Raw genomic sequence first — 20,020 nt, forward strand, 5'->3', positions numbered from 1 at the left:
GCCCCCACTCCTTATGGGAGGGCACCACAAATACTCAGAGCAAAGAGGGCAGCACCTCCCACCCCAAGAAAGCGCTTGCTGGGGTAGAATGAGTCCCCAGTGCTGCCGAGCAGCACCCTGCGCCAATCCCACCAGCCTCAGGAAGGCTCCAGGAGCAGCCACCACATCTGCCCAGGAGAAGTTGCCTGCTGGAGGCCACCAGACAGGGAGGTTTGAGCAGCCCAGTGAGGCAGAGCCCACCAAAACCAGCCCCGAGGTCACCATGCAGCCCCACTGCCTCCCTGCCCCAGCCTCAGCAGGGTCCCCGAGCCTCACCACCTGCTGCAGGGACAACACCCTCAGCAACACGCTTAACCCCTCTGCCTGGAGGAAGCAGGAGGGCTGGAGCACCAGGCAGGGTCTTCTCTGGAAGAGAATAACCCACTGGAGTTATTTTACAGGTTGCACCTGTGCACCATAGAGCAGAACTGGCACCGGAGCATGTTTGCTGGAGCAACATCAAAGACAGCACAGAAATAAAGGCCACAGCAGAGCAGCAGCTTTGGTAGCTGGCCAGTTTTTATCTGCTCTGGCCTTCTATACTCCTCCTGAACTGCAGCTCTTCTGCATTGTAACTCACCCCTTTTAATGGCAACTGGGCTCCTTCCCCAGCTGAAACCACTCAGCTGCTGCTAGGTTGCAGGTGCCCACGTGGGGAGGCCACTCCACAACCACAGATCTGAGGGTTAAAGTGTTGAAGCAAGCAGTAAATTCCTGAGATAAATAAGGTTTATTTGAAGATCACAGAAGTCACAGAGGAAAACCAGATAAAACAAGCTGAATGTTTTCCTGGCTTAGTCTGCCACAGGACACAGAAGAAAACTAAAAACAGTAGAATCCCTGGAACAGACAGAGCCAAAGTCCCGTGTCTGGGGAGGTTTGCAGTGGGAAGAGTTAGATGCAACAGGAAAACTACTCATTTTTGAAAGCCAGCCAGGGAATCCGTGGCACAGCCATGAAACAAACCCGGCTGAGGAGCCTGACTATGCAGTGCCCTGGCCTGTGAGCCCAGAGAAACCAGCAGTCACCCATCGGTGGAAGGAAGAGCCCAGGACATTGCTGAGGCTTGGACGTGGTGTGCCTGTGTCTGAGTCATTTTTTCCCTTTGCACCGTTATTTAATGTAAAGGCCTTTTCTTTAAAGGACCAAAGTTTTGGAATAAACTCTGGAGCATGCCTGGTGGCTTCCAAGTAAATCCCTTTTTATTTTAGCAGTTGATCTAAACAGTGCAAGTACGAAAGGCGTCGACCACCCTGAGAAGGAAGGAGGAGTGACTTTGGTGGCAGAGCTCCTCTAGCTTCCCAATCACGGCACTCGCATCTGACAACGCATCTCCCCACCCACATCATCATTCACATTACGAGGGCCGATACTGTGGTTCACAAGGGCATCGTCACAGTGTGATGGGATGTGAGGAGCAGAGGAAGCGTGACTCGTGGTGTCGCAGGCAGGCTGTAAAGCCGGTGGTACCAAGTGAGGGGAATCCAGGCTTGAGTTTGGTCAAAGAAAAGAAGCAGAGGCGTTTGGTGTCTCCTGCTTGTTATGTTGGTTGCCATGGCCTGCTCACACACCACCTCTGAAGGGACAGAGAAGCCTTAGCACAGCTGCCTTTACATCAAGAGACACTGTGGATGTTTCTTTGCCTTATAGAAAGCCCCTCATCCCCCTTGCTGTGGCCTTGGGGAAGTCACAGGTGGTGGAAGGGATACGTCGCCTCTCTCTTGATGTAAAACAGCAAACAGAACATCTTTGTTCGCATCGAGTAGTGATGGTTATTTTTATTACAGAAGCACTCACAATCTCTGAAATGAGGTACCACCACGCACAGGGAGTTACAGATGGAGACAGCCCTGCCGCGAGGAGCTTAAGGTTTAACCAGAGCCAGTAGCTACAGGAGAGGAAAACCAGTGCCATCTTCCCCGTGTTACTGGGATATGGGAGGATTAAGATTAGGAGCAAGGACAACCATGGACTTGGTGGCAGAGCTGAGCATCTATTCTCCGAGTGGAAGTCTGGAACCCTAAGCCCCAAACAACCCTCCTTTTTTAGCATCTCGGCTTCTGTACAGCTCCTATTTACACTGCTCTCTGGTTTCTGAACAACTGAATGCACGTGGAGGCATGGGGACACCACTTCCTTCTGCCGTTTGCTTGCTGCTCAAGAACATGTCCGGCGTCGTATGGCAAGGAATTTGCCCGGTATCGCCCGTCTCTCTATCTCCAGCCATAGGGTGAATATATCCGTCTCCTCATACTCGATGGCAAGCTTGAAGGTGAAGTTTTGCAGCAGTGTAGTGAGGAAGAGGAAGAGCTCAATCCGGGCCAGCGCCTCTCCTGGGCACATCCGCTTTCCTGGGAAGCACAGTAAGAAAAAGAGATGGCTTAATCCAGACCTTGTAGGAATCACTACATTTGGGGGAAAAGTGCATGTATATAGAGGGACAGAGGAGAGTGAAGAGCCCAAACTAAAGCAGTAACTTTGCTGCCAACCGACTTTCCCTCAGACGGATTCGGACCCACCAGTGCAGTCATTGCGCAGTAGCGGGCAGGCAGTATCCCAGGAAAGTCCGTGTGCAGGGCTAAGCAGTTACCTGCAGAGAAAGCCATGAAGGCTTCCCGCTTCCTGAATTCGCCTTTCTCATCCAAGAAGTGTCCTGGGTCAAATTTTTGGGGGTTCTCCCACTGGACTGGATCCGTATGCACTGAAGAAAATATTGGAATAACAGCTGTGTCCTGCAGTAGAGGGACAAGACAGGGAAAACAAGAAGGAACATGAGTATCATAGCACATGGCTTTGCTAAGCAGAATTACCCGCTGAGGAGCAGCCTGTGGGGCAGGGGAGTGCCGGTGCCCTTCGGGAGGCAGCTCCTGGTGATGGCTCTGTGCCTCGAACCTTCCAGGCACTGAAGACTAATGTTGGGGCTCAGCTCTTGCCCACAGTCCTGGCCATCTCTCTGTGCACCTAGGGTTTCGTTCCGAAACTGAGAAACCATCCCTTGAGTTACTCCTACTGGTTTATTTTTAAAACCTTCTTCTTGCACAAAGTCCAAAGGAAGGAAGTGGTCCTTTGGGGTGGGCATAGCAAAAAATGCCTGCAATCAAAACCCAGAGCAGGAGTGCTGCCCAAATCTGCAATGGGGGTGAGGGCTGGGCTTGGCCATGCACCCAAGGGGAGCTCACTCAGCAGCAGCTCCAGCACAGGCAACACTGGTTATCTCGGTGGCGGTGGTGTGCACTGAAGGGAGGAAAGAGGTGGAGTGCTGGGACAGACAAGCAGCAGGGATGTGCGGGTAGGATTAGCTGTGGCATTCACTGCCCTCTTGTCCTCCGCAAAAGGGTTACCACCACCTCACCTCACTGAGGACTGGAAAACACTGGTGCCTTAACAAGTGAGCAAACAGTCCAGGGGTCAATGCAAATCTCTTTCAAGGTTTTTCTGCCACTCCTCCCCCCAGAAGTGCCAGAGAGCCCAGCACCAGAAGGCCACCTTGGGGATGGTGTGGCCCCTGAACTTGACGTCCTGCGTCGTCATCCGAGGGAAGTTCTCAATGCGGGACTTCTGGAAGCGCTGCAGCTCATGGATCACAGCGTTGGTGTATGGCATCTTCAGCTTGTCCTCTGTGCTGGGAGCACGGTCTGCGCCCACCACTGTGTCGATCTCCTCCTGGACCTTGACTGGGAAAAACTCAGATTCAGGGCTGCAGTGCTTTCTATGCAAGGGCCTCTAGTGATTTCTCACTGGCCTCTATGTACACCTATTCTAGAGTCAAAGGATGACCTAGCAGAGAGTGAGAAACCTAGTGTAACCCCTTATAGAGACCAAAACCAGGGTGTCTTCTCGCATAGCTCCCCAGATCATGCAGGTGTTCAAGGCTTTGCCAAGAGCATCTATCATGTGCCCATCCAGGGCCCCCCGCATAGGCAGGGTAAGGGGGAGAAGAGGAGGAATGCCTAGTGGGCAGTGGGAGATGTGTGGAGTGACCTGGCCCATCTGTATTTTTGTTTAATGGATCTCACTCTTGAGCAATCCACACAGGCTGATTTTGATATCACAGCAAAACCTCCCCAAATAGGAGCCTCCGGGACTCTCAAGTCCGCTCCATTGCTGCATCGTGATTTACTGAGGCAAAGGAAACAGTTGCATTTTGGTGCCCTTACCTTGAATATGGGGGAATTTAGTCAGCACCAAGAGGAAGAAGACCAGGGCATTGCCAGTGGTTATTGTCCCAGCACCAAAGAGATTGAATACTGACATGACCAGATCTTCATTGCTGTACATGTTCTCCAGGCTGCTCTTCTCCTGTAAGTGATAGGGAGGAAATTCAATACAAGCTGTGTGATTATCCTTAGGCTGCAGCCAGTTCTCGAGGGCAGCCCTTGCCCCCAGGGCAAATTTCAGGGCAGCCAAGGGAGCGCTGCCTTTTCTCGGTTTGCACTGGAGTCCCTCAGCACATTCCTTGTGAGGCTCACCCCGAGGTATGTGGCTAGAGGTTAAGCCTTACTAAACACCTCTGGGAATTGAGACTGATTTCAGAGCAGAAGAGAAAACCCTTTGCACCACCTCTACCTTCTCCGCTTTTATAAGGAAACAGTCGATGTAGTCCCGGGGAGAGCTGGGGTCCAGGGTCTGCTTATGAAGTTCGACTCTTTCTTGGATGTAGTCCTTCAGCTTCTCACATTCGGCCAAGGCTTTATGGTGTGGCCCAGGGAAGTGGTGCATGATGTTGGGAAAGGTGTTGTACACCTGTGGGCAGGAGAGGTACGGGAGGGTTCAGGTGCCTGGACAGAGCTTCCCTCAAAGACAGGGGCTGTTCTTCACACTCTTTTCTTATGTCTGGTTTCAAGCACTGGCACCCAGTGCGACAGCCCCCAGGAATATACAGTGTGGTGCATCGAGACATATATCCAAGGACAACTTTAAAAATGTACATCGTGGACATTTTTGGGACACTGCCCGAGGGCTGCCTGGAAGAAGCTGTCCAGCTGTTGGATCAGGGCCACAAAAAACATTTTCCTCCATCTGATGTGGGACAGAATTGAAGCATATATCTAATGTAGCCATATGCTTAATTCCCATCAATGTCACTGGCAAAGAAATGCTGTCATAGGCAAAGCCAAACATCTAGTCCAAAGCCAAGGAGTGTCTCTAGACTGCCTGAGTGTGTCAGAAACAAGGGCGCTGAGCACAGCAAGGGCACATACCATGGCAATGGGGGAGAGGAAAAAGCTGACATAATTCCCGATCATCTCCAATAGCTCCAGAAAGGCTGTATCGCTGTAGCTGTAGCCGCTCCCGAAGACAACGGAGCAAATCACATTAGCAACTGCATGTCTGAAACTTATCATTGGCTCAAAGGCCTCACCTGCAGTGACAAAAGAAGCAAAAAAGGCATTGAAAAGTCAGAAGTTATTTATTTGCATCACACTCAGAAAATGTCCTTCCTTCCTCTTCAAGTAACTGTCCTTTCTCTTAGCTCTGAGCCCCATCTGAACCCGTCAGATCTAACAGATGAAGCAAAGAGCCCATCTGAGCTATAGACACCTGCTCCTGCTCCCTGCTCCTAAATCCCTCCTCAGTATTTGGGCCTGAGGAAAGCAGAGGGATCTCCCGGTGCTTTGGGCACCTTGCTGGCGTCCCGCTGGGATCCGGAGGGCCTGCGGGAGGACCTCTGTGCAGCAGCCCGACCCCTCCTTTGCGCAGCCCGCTGACGTTTCATGGTGCTCTTTGAAGACAGCAGAGTCATGACCGTGCCAAGTCCTCTGCCTCTTCTGCCTCTGCCCTAAGCAATGTCTCCTTAAGGAGGCCTTGGGGGCATCACTGCTGTCTTATTTTAAAATAAGGAAGCAACAGAAGAGGTGGTTGCCCTGGCAGAAGCTCATTTTTGTCCGAGAGAAGCACACTACTCTGGGAACCCTCTGCATATCCTGCGCAGTGTGTTGTTCTTGCATCCTCAATGCTAGGAAGTTCAGTTTCCTATTTCTGTTCTTTGGGCATGAAATATTCCTTGGAGGCCACCCACCATGTGCACTGGTTCATGGAGGAAAGTTCCCACCCTGGCTTTCACAACCATGACTGTGCTGACGTCCCCACTGCCCTCTCTGGGTAGGGTAGGGCAGTCTGAGCCCTCTCTCAACAAGGATCATTCACATCAGCAGTTGCAAATAGCTCTGGCGACCAGACTTGTCCCACGAGGCTGTCGTGTGTTCTCCGTCTGCCCCAACAGCCAGGGAGGGCAGGACCCACATCACCTTTGAAGGTCGCCAGCAGCTCCACAAGGTGCTGGGCCTCCTGCTGCACACGCTGCGACATGGTGTTCTTCCCCATCCCGAAGTCCCGCAGGGTGCTGAGCGTGAACCTCCGCAGCTCCCGCCATTTCTTCTCGTTGGTGGAGACAAAACCTGAGAGGAAGCGATGGAAACCACTCGTCTGCCAACACACGCAGCTCCTCCGTGAGGACAGAGGACTCCTGCGCTAAAACCAGCTGAGGAGCAATAGGGCACTAAGCCAGGGGACGACCCTGGTGTGTGCACAGCATCCTTGACAGGATGAGAATCCCAGAAGAAACTAAGAACAAAGCTGGAAGTCTGCATTCATAGGAGTTATCTAATAAAAATTAATGTCCTCAGATAAGAGATGTAATAGATCGAGGGACTTGCAGAATAGGAAATGTGTGTTGGAAATCTTGGGCACCGAGTCCCTCACTATACATGGGATCATTCACTGGCCAGCTGCAATCAGGTACTTTGTGCTCATCCAAAGAATAATAAAGAAGAAACCCAAGCACCTACCGTAATCTTTTGATACCCGGACCTGAAGGGGTATTTCAGGTCTCCCTCCAAACTGCTCAGCATGACCAAGCAGAGCATCTTTCACCACCTCGTATCCACAGAGCACCACAGCTGGCTTCAGTCCCAGCCAGACGGTGAACACGGGGCCGTACTTCTCCCTGAGCTGGAGGAATAATAATGGAAAAAGTGCAATGAATTAGGTGCTGAAATGTTACCCTATGCTCCTTGAATGCCTCCAGGCCACAAAGCTGAGAAGAAAGGTTGGGAGTTTGGCTTCCAAGAGCAGAGCAGAATTTGACCACCAGGAGAAACAGAGTCAAGAGAGACAGGCTCTCGGTGCTCAGCTGCAATGTGTCCTCATGGTCCTCATGTAGAGCTGATTTCACTGCGAAGAGCCCCATGCTCTAGGCTTGGTTGGTGCATGGCGATCTGATCACACCCCACATCAGGACAGCAGCTGATGATTTTCTTTGCAGCAATTCGGAGCGGGAAGGGTATCCTGGAGCACTGCGCCTGGGAACCCTCCTCCCAAAGCCACCTCCAGCCAGCGTGAGCTACGATGCCTGGGGAGACACAGCCTCTAGCAGGGCTCTTCTGAAACTCTCAGGAAACCCTTGTGTCAGAACAGCCGAGACCCGAGGCTTTTACAGCATCACCTCAATGATTAATTTAATTTTTAATTTTGTCTAGAGGTTGCGATGCTGGCGAACACGTGGGCAGCGCAGAGATGTTGCAGCCATGGGGCAGTGCGTCTCTTGAGGCTGCCGGCATGTTCTCTCCTCGCTCCCACCACCCCTAGCTGTGCCCTGGGGGAGGTTATGTTCTTGCTGATACTTTGTGGATTTTAAAGCTCATCTGATCTTACTGGGAAGTGACTCTGGAGGGCTGCAGATGATTAAACACTCTGCTCAGCTAGAAAGGGATCAGTATCACTTCCATGGGTCCTATTAAAGCACGAGAAAGACTTAAATGACAGTATTGATTATGCACCAAGTAGCAGGGATTTAGGATTTTTTGACAGAGGAAGAAAAGAGGGAGGGAAAGAGAGAGAAAAAAGAGAGAAGGACAAAGAGTGACCTGTATAATTCCCCCTTTATTTTGATGTAGGATATTACTGCTCTCTTTCCCACTGCCCTGCCAGGGGCAGGGAGTTGATGCGATGCTGTGAGCTGATCTCTTACCTTCTCATGGGACTTGTAAAGGGGCAGGACATCTTTTTGCCATAAGTTGCCCAGGATGGGCCATGGGGTTGGTCCTGGAGGGAGCTGGCTTCTCTTCCTGTCGTTTTTCCAGACCAGGAAACACAAGATAGAGAGGAAGAAAAGAGTAACGACAATCCCGGCTGTTCCAGCATCCATCCTCGGCTGTGACTGTGGAGCAGGAGCCAGAGGGATCGCTCCTCACACCACAGAAAAAGCAGGACTGAGCAGTGAGCAGTGGGGAGGCAAGCTCTGCTCGTCTCTGCTTTCCCTCGCGCTCTATATAGCACAGCCCTTCCCACCGGTCCCGGCTGCGGAGGTTAAGTCTCCTGCACGCGCCCCTTGGCCAGTCACTGGGCGGTCAGTGACACAGAAACGCTGACTCCTGGCTCAGCGCAAACCTCAGGCCTGCCGTGTTGTAACACGGACCTGAAAGAGCTCCAGCGCTGGACTTCTGCATTGCAAAACCCGGCACTGACTCAGCCGAGGAGATAAAAGCTTTCCCCGGCCCACTCTGCCGAATCCCTTGTTATTCAGTGCTCCCTTTCGGTGACCTGCAATGCAAGAAGTTGCTGTCATCCCAGCACAACCTTTATGTCATTGCCGGGTTATTGCCCTTCTCGTCACTGCCTTCCTCCTTGCTAGTGCAGTGACCGAGGAGGGAGGCATTTCCTAAGAGGAAAGGCTGCCCCCGGCTTGGCAGAGGGGAGCCCCAGCAGTGGGGCCCGCGGCGACTGTTCATCTACCTGTTAGTTTCAGGTTAGTTGAGAATTTTCCATTTAATAGTTTCTGACGGAAAGTAGGCCGGTTCTGGGGGAAAGCACAGTTTTGCTGATGGATTTGGAGTTTCCGCTTGGAAAAATTGAACAAAACGTTTTGTTGCATGGAGGAGCGTCAGCCAAAGCTGTTGGGCTTGTTGGAGGTTTGGGGTTAGCTGCTGCCCCGGCTCCCCAGCCTCTTGGGCTGTTGCTGGGATGGAGCTGGGCCTGCTTTTGCTCCACTCGCTCTGGACACGGCCCCTCCGGCACTGCCTTGCCAGCCACCCGCTCCCGCAGCCCGGCAGAGCAAGGCAGCTCACAGCAAAGGATGCGATTTCTCCTGGAGGGCAGGGCTGGAGGAAAGGAGGGAGGAGGTTTTATTCCAGGTTATTGCCTGCAATGGAAGTGGCCTTTCGGCAGAGGGCATTACACGATATTTTATGAGGAGCCTGAATTATAACACTCACCCCCAGCGAGGCAGCAGCCCCAGACTTACTGCTGCTGGATGAAGGGCAAGAAGCCAGGACAACCTTTGGACAAAGCTGGGAGAAATGGCCAGCACCTCTGCAGTTGCACCCTTTTTGGCTACATAGCAGGGTGGTTTGCAGCCGGCGGGCAGGGCTGCTCAGCGGCCTTCCAGGGCGAAACCCTCCCCACCACCAGCACGGGTCAGCGTGGCGTGGGGCTCCTTCAGCCGGGTTCTTGCGGATGCGCTCACACAGCTGCACTGTGGTTCCTTAGACAAAAAGCACCAAATCTCTGCATTGCCAAAAAGCTACCGGCAAGTGAAGCTGAACCTCCCACAGCCCTGGGACTGCTCTGTTTCAATATTTCATTTTTTCCCCTTGAGACCTAGGCTACCACAGGCTGCCAAGGTTTGGAGGAGGCTCTTCCCTCTACCAGCACTGGGAGCACACCCAGTGACAGGGAATTTTTGGAGGAAATCCATCCTGGCAGTGTGGCCAGGAGTCCCATAGCTGAGGCCAGGAGGTGACCACTAATCACTCGCTCTCCCCATCCTGTCCCTGCTCATCCCACGCCTTGTTTGAAACTCTTGGCTTTGGCACCTGCAAGCGAGGAAGCTTTGCTCAGCAACAGGATGTAGCAACCTGATTTTTGGCATGAAGATGAACAGCTCCGAGGTGACTGACACTGCCTTTTCAGTGGCAGCTGAATAATACTAAGGACTCACTAAAACAACAGGAAAAAAGATTGAAAATAAAAAAAAAAGACAGACGTCATGGACATCCGTCCACGCTTGGACACCAATAACGTTTCAGTGCAACCCGTCCATTGCTACAAAGGTGTTTTGAAATCTAAATGTCTCTAATACAACAACAAAGCATTATTGTTTCATGCTATTAACAAAATGGAGCAAACAAAGAAGTCCACCCAGGCATTAAGAGTTCATGACTCCAGGTCACTAGATGAGCAATTTAAGAAGAAAAACATATGTACTCGCAGTGACAATGAAACTTTGTATTTGTCTTTTTGAACCGCTTATTGAGACTTTGCTGTAAGTTTTTCTTCATAAACTAACAAATAGATTGAACCAAAAGGCCCACAAAATAATTTCAGTATTGTATCTATTGTGAAGTATGCAGAAAAAAAAGGAAAGGTAGAAATTGCTGACTAAACTTTCAGCAGCTAAATGCCATTTTGCCTGAAGAAAGCTCACTAGTGAATAGCACAAATGGGCTTTGGTGCAGCTGCTTCAGCACTTAGCAGCACCGGGGCCTAAAGTGACCAAAAATACCTCATTTGTACCCAAAACCACTGGTACTTTTTCCTTCTTTCTACTGATTTTCTAATGAGGGCTTTTGGAGAGTAGGCGTTTGGGGAGAAGCAGACTGCTGCAAGGCCACTTCTCCATCCGCAGCCTGGGTATCGCTTCAGGAACAGCCTGTGAGACCTTTCAGCCAAAAAAACGGGAATAGCAGGAAACGGTCAGATATAAACACACAGGGACAGACCCGTGTGACATCCTTCTGGGTGGAAAACGTCCTACCTCTTTGCTTTATTCAGCAAAATTCAGGCGGAATCCAGTAATTCTGAACAGTAGAGGATAATATTTTGACATTTCCAAGAAAAAAAAATCCATTTTGCGTTTGCTGGAGGCTTTGGATTTTAATTCAGAAGTAACATCTAGAAGAAACCGATAACCAGAGCAGCCCAGCACTGCCCCGTTTTGGCTGGCAGGCTCCAGGACGCAGCAGGAAGGCTGGACCCTGGCTCCCACCTGCCATGGGCCAGCTCCTTGCTAACCCAAGGAAAAGCATTCCTAAATTAAATGTCCATGGTACTAGATCAGACCCAGTATATATCTGAGGGGCAGATTCAAGGAATTAGAGGAAATGATGCTTATGGGGTATTTTTTCAGTGTAGATGTGTATTTGGAAAAGCTACTGGGCAAACAGTGAAGCATAAAAGTGAGAGAAAATGAGAAAATTACTGTAGTCAGATAAAGAAGTCAATAAAATATCTGAGTTGGAGCTAGGAAGATCTGCTGTAGGAAATCATAACATCTGCCCCTGTTTCTTAGCTAGAGCTTTTACGAAGTCGACCTCAAAATGCCTCGGAAGGAGCAGGACACATCCCATGGATGCGGAGCAGGGCGGGCACCGGCTGTGGCACAGAGCCACCACATAGCCTGGCTGCAAATAGGGCCTGGCTGGGGACTCAGTCACAGAAACGCTGAACCGCCAAGGTTGGAGGCACCTCTGGAGATCGTCTGCTCCAACTCTTGCTCAAGCAGAGTCAGCTGGAGCAGGCTGTCCAGGACCATGTCCAGTCTTGGTTTGAATATCTCCAAGGATGGAGATGCCACAACCTCTCTGGGCAACCTGTTCCTCATCCCTCCTCACAGTAAAGAAGTGTTTTCTTACGTTTCAGTGGAATTTCTTGTTTTTCAGTTTGTGCCATTGCCCCTTGTCCATTCACTGGGCCCCGCTGAGTAGAGTCCAGCTCTGACTTCCTTACCTCCCCCATCAGGTGTTCATACACACTGATAAGATGCCCCAGAGCCTTCTGTTCTCCAGGCTGAATAGTCCCAGCTCTCTCAGCCTCTCCTCATACAAGAGATGCTCCAATCTCTTAAACGTCTTCATGGCTCTTTGCTGGACCTGTTCCAGTAGCTCTATGTCCTTCTCATACTGGGGAGCCCAGCACTGGGCCCAGTACTCCAGGTGTGGCATCACCAGGGCTGAGCAGAGGGGAAGGATCACCTTCCTCAACCTGCTGGCAATGCTCTTCCTAATGCAGCCCAGGATATCATTGGCCTTCTTTGCCGAAAAGATGCATTGCTTGCTCATGTCCAACGTGGTATCCAGCAGGATCCCCAGGACCCCATGGAGAGCTGCTTTCCAGCTGGTCACCCCAGCAGATAGTCCATGTATTCCCAAGTTATTCGTCCCCATGGTGGGGCTTTGCATTTCCTTTTGCTGAGCTTCATGAGGTTCCTCTCGGCCCATTTCTCCACCCTGTCGAGGTCCCTCTGAACGGCAGCACCACTGGTCTACTCATCCCAGTTCTGTGTCATCTTCAGACTCTCTGAGGTGCACCCCATCAGCCAGGTCATTGATGAAGACATTAAACACTATTGCCTAGTGCTGGATCCCATCTTTGTGTATGAGGAGAGCTAAACACCTGCAGGTTCCCCTAATCTTGTGCTTTAACTCTGCTGGCTTAGAGTAAGCTGTTATATTACACTAAGGCAATTAATATTATCCTAATGCAATTTTCTCTTGTCAGCAGCCAAAAGCCTCAGCGGTCTGGAGGTGCTCTGCTCGCTTCAGGGCCTTGGCTGCGCAGAATGAAGCAGGCGTGAAAACAGCTGAAAACCATTTCTCTCTCTCTCTCTCTCTCTCCCCTCTGTAAGCCAAGGAATGAAACAGCGAGGTGCTTCATGTGCTGCGTCTGCTCACTGCATAACCTGGTCCAGTTAATGACTAAACTGAGGGTATTTTTGGTTGCTGTTAATAATGCAGCAGTACTCGCTGCATCGGAGTTTGGCCGTAATTACAAGGAGGGTGTCATTTGTAATGCCCATCATTTCCTCCCGCTGGAGTGTAGCTCTGCAGCAGGATGATGTTAGATCCCCTTTTCCATGGCTGGGACGGTGTTTGCCCTTGGATCCCTCCGGCGTGCCCAGACACACACCCAGCCTGACCAACAGTCCTGCCCTAGTACTGCCCTGCCTGCGTGAAGGGAGTTCGCACACGGGCAGGAGCGGGTCTGATAGAGCACCCGGGCTGGAGCATTTGAGGTCTGCCAGGGAGATAACCCCCAGCAACACGCTGCAACCTCTGCTCTCGAGGACGGCAGGCTGGGGGGACTAACAAGCTCCCCTGACCTCCATTTCCCTGAACGTGCCGGTGACCCATCTTCCTCTCCTCTCTGCTCCTCGCAGACAGGCTCCTCGCAGTGCTGCTCTCACGCTGTTTGTTACTCGATTGCATGTCTCTCTGGAGACAGACTCGCTGTGCTAAACTGGCCAAGATCTTTTCTCTCCTAAAGGATGGAAATGTGATTCCTTGCTGGCTGCTAGGTCCTCAGATGAGTCATCTGCCTTGGTGGCTGGTTATTACAGCTAGCGTTAGCATTTTGTGATCTTAACTCACGGTATTATTATGCCGGGGAAGCGGTGCGTACGCTCTCAGCTGGCCCCCAGCTGCGGTCTGTCGGGAAGGAGGATGGCGATGCATGCCCCGCGTTTCCCCATATGGCCGAGCAGCCGTGTGCTCCCCGCACCAGCGGCGCTCAACTCTGGCCGAGGGAAAACAAACCAGCGGTGATACAGAGCTGGAGATGCCACAGCTGACAGCATGGCCACTCTGCAGATGGGGCTTCTTTGCCCAACTTGCTCCCTTTTGGGAAATAGAGGCAGCTTGGTGGCAACCCAGCTTCCTAACCAGCTGCTGAGCTTGAAATGCTGCTTCCAAGCATCCCTCTTCCTCCTCCTCTCCATGCTCTACCTTCTCCTCACTTCCAAAACCAAAGATGCTGAGCACCAGTGACCATGTCGGCAGCCCAGTCTCAAACGCTCCTGGGATGCACGATGCTGTCATCCCTTTGGCTGCTCCGATCTTTCTCCCTGCTCTGATGGTCAGGCCCTATGGGGCCATACGTAGCTACGGAGCATCAGTTTTCTCCCAGTTACTCCAAAGGAGAAGTTCCTTGCTGGCCCATAGCAGCAGATTGGTGCGCCCATCCCTGTCTTAAGCCTTTGAGCAAAGGCACTGAGCTACGTCATCAACTTAAAAATAACCTCTGAGGGTTCAACACTAGCCTTAACTGGAGGAGCTCTGGGCCCTTCCTTGATCCTTCTACATATTGCAGTTAAACCAAGCAGACAGCCTGGTCCGGTTTTCCACATCTTGCTTCATCCCACAAGGAGGAAGACAGCTTTATCCAGCTGCCAGTGGATCTTTATGTCCATAAAGCATCTCAAGGCACCCTGGCAGCTGGTCGTGGCTCTGAGCTATCGCTCCTGGCCCAGGAGGCTGGTCCTGTTGCAGGGAGGGCTGATGTGCTCAGGGAGGGATCCCAGCCCCATTCAAAGCCATCCCTGACTGCTATCAGCTCCCGGAGAGGGGCACAGGGTGCTGGGCGGAAAAGCAGGGCTTGCAAGCTAAGACCGACATGCTTGAAAATATAGGCAAAGCAAGCCCATGGCGGGATTTCCTAGTGCGCTCCAGATTCGACTGCCTTCCCTTTCTTTCTTCCCAAGATTCAACCCCCACACACTGAATGCAGGAAGTTTTAAATAAAACTGCATTGCAAAATGCTTTTCCCTTCGTGATGACCCAGACGCTTGTGGCGTCTTCTACCACTTGTCTTCACAAACCTCTTTTGAGTAGAAAGACATAATTCAAGCAGGAAAATGAGATGATTTGCATTTGCATTAAGTAAATGTCACTCCCAACCTAATTCTAGTCTTCAGTGTTTTTAACAGCAGGTGATTTGTACAGCTGTTGCAAAGCGTCGGAGAGCAGAACATAATCCAGGCATTGCAAACAGCCGTGGAAAGGGTAATGGTTAACAGGGCAATGCCAGGATTCATTCTGTTCCCTTCAGTGGTCAAAAAAAAAAAAAAGAAAAAGAAAAAAAGAAAAGACAGAGAGGGATTTTGCCAGTTAATCAGAGTTTGCACAGAAGGAAAATCAGGGTAGACTTTGCCTGAACTGCCCTGCAGGACCAACCGCCCTCTGGGGCAACGTGGGCACGGCTTGCTGGAGACGAAGGCCAACGTTCGTCTTCTGCATCTCTCGTTTCTGGCAGCCGTCGACATCCACCGGGCACTGACCTGCCTTCGCCCCACGCACGCACCGACTGACGGAGGCAACCTGCCCGCGGCGGCTGCTGCAGGCTCTTGTGAGCCTCGAGCTACAGGCACAACCGCAAACGCTGGGCACTGGGCCGTATCCTGCCGGGCATCGAGCAGCCTTTGCGGGAGCAAAGGGACGTGGCTTTATGCAGGACGGAGTTAAAATCGGGCAACCTGGTGGATACACGCAAGCGTTTGCCCAGAAAGGGTTCGTGCACATCCTGGCGACAACTTTACTACAGCAGCAAAGGCGCCCGGACCAGTGAGCACAGGTCTCTGCCGTGACATAGAGTGACCAAGGACAGCTACTATATTTATATATCTATATATCTACATATGATCTCTAGTTGGGCTAAGACACACAGTGATAAAATGCAGTCCTGCTTGGTGGGGTGCACATACACCTTTGCCACGCGCTGAGCCACGCAAGCAGAAATAGTTTGAATAAGCAGGATAAATTAGGAACCAGATGAAATCCATCACCACCACAGGAAATGAACTCCAGCTCCGAGCGTGCGATTGAACCTAAACGTGCGATTAAACCTTCCTATCGCTTCTGAATTTCTAGTCCTCTCCCTGCTTGCCCGTAACGCCCAGCCGGCACCGCAGGCGGGCACGCGGGCCAACCCCGCTCAGGGCGCCGAGGGCGAGGGGCTGCCGCGGCAAAGGTACAGTCCCGCCGCGCGTCCCACCCTGCCTCTGCCTGCTTAACTACGCAGCGCTGATCTCGCACCACAATTCCCTGGAGAGCAAGGCTCGCTGCCAGGAAGCCAAGCAGCATCCAGAAAGGCTTGGCGAGGGCAAACTTCGTGCTGCGCCCATGGAAAGTACCTTATCCCTCCCATGCTCCCATCCTCCCTTTTCTCGAGATGAGGATCCCAGCAGGGACATCAGCAAGTTGTTATGAAAATTGTTAAAAGGATGTAAAATACAGGGAATTGCTTAACTCAAATGGCTGTGGAGGTGAGGGCTGCACTGCCCCAAAACCTTCCTCTTCCTGCAATAAAATAATTTTTCTCTAGATGCTCTATCCACAGGAAAAAAATCCCTCCCCTTCTCCACCGCTACGTTGCAAACACACCATGTCCTCATCAGGGCCCACGTACCAATGCCGTTCATTCTGCTCTGTGCATACGTGTGATTACCACATCTATAAAGCTCATTAAAATAAGCTAATTTCAGGAAGAGGGGGAAAAAAATAGCACTTGCACGCCACGCTGCCGAGAGTAGCGCTTCGAGCCTCCCAAGCGCATCTGCCGAGCCGCAAAGAGCTCCAGGCACGGTGTGCGGGGGCTCAGCACCCCGGGGAGGGCGCGACGGCCGGGCTGTGTGCAGATGCCCTTCTTCTGCCTTTTCCCCAGGGGTTAAACGTGCATATTAATTTGCTGCATTGACAGCATTTTCCTTTCATTCGTGGGGTTGCAGCCTGGGAGAAGCAGCCCAGGAAGGTGCCCAGGAGCCATCACGACCCGCTGGAGAAGACGCAGGGACAGACTTGGAGCCGTCTTTGCTGCTTCCCAGCATCCTTCCAGATCCCTGGAAACAGCAACATAGCATATTTTGTTGGTGTGGCAATAAAAATAAATAAATAAATGAATAAAAATGAAGTAAAATAAATAATTAAATACATAAAAGCAACAGGAAGGGCCCTTGCGAGCACCCTTTTGGGGGGTCGCCGTGCCCCGGGGAGACCTTCCAGGGATGCTCGAGGCCACCGCAGGCCCACTGCGACCTGTCCAAGGGCAGCGGAGGCAGCGTGCATTGGCGTTTCATTTCCGAATGCCTCTGTGATCGCTCACCGGCCCGTATCACCCGCGTCCAGCACTGGCCCAGAGCGGCGTTAAACCAAAGAGCTGAATCGCTCCTTGGCCAAAAGGGGCAGGTCCGGGGCCATATGCCACACAGCGGGGAGCCCTGGATGGCACCGCAGAGCCGGGCGAGCAGATGGCACGGGGAGCAGAGCTCCACCTTTGCCGGGCCAGCGGCTTCGTGCCGGCAATGTAACGAGGAGCCCTGCGGCTCGGGAATTTATTCCTTCACTGCTTCTTAGTCGGCAGAGAGACAAAATAATTATGTGCACTTGCACGGGAGTAAATCAGAGAGCCGAGTGCTTTCTGAGCTGCCCGCTTCACTTGGCCTGCTCCCCCCGGCCTTTTTTGGTCCGGGATGCGATGCATCCCCTCCTCTCCTGGCGAGCAAACCCAGCTCGTCCATCCGCTGCCGGTTCCCATCAGCCCTGCCCGGTGCTGCACAGCCGTCGGCGGAGGTGGCCTCCGGCGGGGTTCCTCCGGTGGCCCGCGGCACGAGGGCGCCCGCTAGCCAAGCGACACCGGCGGTGGCCTTACGGCAAGGCTCTCCGGCTGGCGCTGTGCCGCCGTGGGGATTGCACAGGTGCCGTCCCCGCCGTGCCTGGAGGAGAAAACAAGGCAACGTGATGGAAGCCCTCGCGCGGGGGAACTGCCCCTGGTGATCGGCCTTGGGGAAAGACGGGTGCTTTCGCGGGCGCTGGGAGAGCCCCTGCCCTCGGGAACGCACCTCCCAGCACGGACGTACCAAGAACAAAGCGGAAGCTGGCATTTGCTCATAACACGTCTCAGCAGCAGGTCAGGGCACCAAGGAGCAGATGTGGGTCAGGACGGAAAGGCAGCCACCGCGGCCAGCCCAGGGCCGGCCCAGGACCTGCGGGTATGGGCGACTGGGACAGTGCCCTGTTCACGTCAGGGCTGTTAAGTATCATATTGTTTTCCACTAAAATGGGTTACTTTGATGCTAATTTGCTCTGACCAATCTGGGCTGACTCGATCTGATCTTAGAAGTTCAACAGTGATTAGGGTGCAGGTGGGAGGGAGACCCTCGGATCTCCTGGGTAGATGCAAAGCTCTATATTGCATTGCCCTTGCTCCTGGCTTTTCCTTTTCCCGTTCATTGCGGCATCATGCAGTGCTTTTCCCAGGGTCACATCCATGAGTGGCACTGAGGTTACCCTTCCTGCTCCGACGGAAAGTCGTGAAACAGTGACTGTATCCAGCAACGGCTCAAACTGTGACACAGGGAGAACCACAAACCAGACAGGCTCTTGGTAGGTCTTCTTCAAAGGAGCCCATTCCCTGCACGGGAGGTGCCATAGAAGTCGTGTGTGCGCCCACACCTGCACCCACACTCGAACACCCCCATGAGATATCCCCCTTGGCCACACAGGACAAATTGGGTAATTAAGAGTGGAAAAATAGAGAGAGGAAACCATGCAGCCTGCACCAGCTGAGGTCAGGGAGACACCAGGAGCTCCCTGCATGCAAAAGTCCCAGATCCTAAGGCAGGTCATCTCCTTCATTGATCCAAAAACATCATAGCATCAGTCTCTGCCTAAGGCAGCTTCATGGTACCTCTACACCAAGCAGAACAAGGAACCCTGGAGCCACCAGAAAACTTACTCTGTAAATACACTCGTGGCTAGAGAAGCCTGGAGGAGGAAGCAGGAGGGATTTGCTTCTGAAATCAGGGATGTCCTGCATGGCAAGCCTGCTTGGAAGGGCTCTTCCAAGGAGAAGATCTCAAACGTCCCGTTCATTTTAAATCCCTGGTTGTGCTCTGAAAGAGAGCTTGTGGGACTGCACCAGTCAGTTACATTACCTATAGATGAAACACCTAAGGAGTACAGAGAATCAACCAACTGAAGCTGGCAGAGCATGGAGCAATGGGGTTGGGAGGAGATTAGCCCCTGAAAGCCTTTGTCATCTTTTGCTCTCAGCAAGAGTCTCAAAGCTAGGGCAGGAGAAAGCTGGGGCAGGAGAAACTCTGCAAACCACCTTCCTTCTTGGGTGCAATCTTGAGATGAGAGGCACCCCTGGGCCCGGCCAACCTGCCCGGCTGCCGTTGCCTGTGGTCAGGGGAGTGATGCCCATGCTGGGTCACCAACTTTTGGTTGCTGGTGTGAGACCTGGTCTCACACACCTTTACTGCTGGAAGCGGTCAGTAGCGTGTGAGACTGTGCTGCCAAGGGTGAGCGCTTGCTGCAGCCGTAGCTGATCACACCCCGACGCACAGTCCCAGGGGGGTAGCTGAAGGTGGCCAAGGGCTCCCAGGAGTTTTGGGTCCCACAAAAGGGCCATGGGCTCTTCTCCTCCCAGCTGGGCCCACGGACACACCTGCAAACCCAGCCCGGCTTTCCCAGCTGGTCCCTTTGGACTGCCAAACTGCTGCCCTCCCAGAAAGGGTTGCCAGCCTGGTTCCTCTAGAGGTGTTCACGGGTCGAGGGAGCGAGCCAGCTCGTGCAGCTGGGACACCCACATCCGCTCGAGGAGGTCTGCATGGAGACTTCGCCAGTGCCTGGGGCAGCACGACCCAGAGGTCTGGCTGCTGCATGGTGACAGTGAGGACCTGAGCTCTGTTTCTTCTTCTCGGCAGCCTGGGAAAGCCATTTCAGCTCGGCTTTCTATGTTTCCTTGGGCCGTGCTGTGGCAAGCACCCAGGACAGGGCTGGGAGCAGGAGAGCCGGGCGCCGCAGGGCCGTCACCCCGCGTGAGCGAGTGGGCGAGTGACACCGCTACCAACGACAAGACAGCTTTGCTCCTTAGCAGATGGCTGCCCCGGGGCCCTGGCAGGACCTGCATGTCCAACAGCCCGCGGTGCCGCGTGCGTAGTGACGGGGACACGACAAACCTGCCTTCCCGGTGGCCTGAGCTCAACGGCGGCCCAGCCGGCTGCAGCACGGGGGAGCCCAGCCGCCTTCCCCCGCCGCCACGGCGAGCCTGCAGCACCCGAGCTCAGCCCTTGCTCTTCCGCGAGAAGAGCTATATTTAGCATCAAACGTATGCATGAGCGCAGTCGCCGCTCTGAAGCACATGGCTTCCTTCTCGGCTCGCAGCCGGAGCCGGGAACGGCTGGGGATGCAGGCACCGGCGCGTCGGCTCT

The 20,020-nt window shown here is 52.9% G+C and overlaps 1 protein-coding gene across 1 annotated transcript; it reads right to left on the reverse strand.

Annotated features, from left to right (window-relative positions):
- Positions 1-1,798: 1,798 nt before the first annotated feature.
- Positions 1,799-8,480, reverse strand: LOC112995565 (cytochrome P450 2C5-like). Its single transcript, XM_026120608.2, has 9 exons — positions 8,009-8,480; positions 6,828-6,990; positions 6,288-6,437; positions 5,241-5,401; positions 4,606-4,782; positions 4,197-4,338; positions 3,526-3,713; positions 2,630-2,771; positions 1,799-2,390 (listed from the first exon to the last, which is right to left on the reverse strand). The coding sequence occupies exons 1-9, from the start codon at positions 8,183-8,185 to the stop codon at positions 2,197-2,199; spliced, it is 1,494 nt and encodes a 497-aa protein (XP_025976393.2). The 5' UTR covers positions 8,186-8,480; the 3' UTR covers positions 1,799-2,196.
- Positions 8,481-20,020: the final 11,540 nt, after the last annotated feature.

Source organism: Dromaius novaehollandiae, chromosome 18, assembly GCF_036370855.1.
Source record: "Dromaius novaehollandiae isolate bDroNov1 chromosome 18, bDroNov1.hap1, whole genome shotgun sequence".
NCBI lineage: Eukaryota > Metazoa > Chordata > Aves > Casuariiformes > Dromaiidae > Dromaius > Dromaius novaehollandiae.

What these genes read in the sequence shown, in the direction of transcription:
- LOC112995565 (XM_026120608.2), bottom strand. Translation starts at nt 8,185, where the DNA reads ATGGATGCTGGAACAGCCGGGATTGTCGTTACTCTTTTCTTCCTCTCT. An exon ending in GCTGCTGGCGACCTTCAAAG is followed by an intron (nt 5,402 to 6,287) that starts GTGATGTGGGTC and finishes TTGTCACTGCAG; the next exon opens with GTGAGGCCTTTGAGCCAATG. An exon ending in CTTCATGGCTTTCTCTGCAG is followed by an intron (nt 2,391 to 2,629) that starts GTAACTGCTTAG and finishes TGTGCTTCCCAG; the next exon opens with GAAAGCGGATGTGCCCAGGA.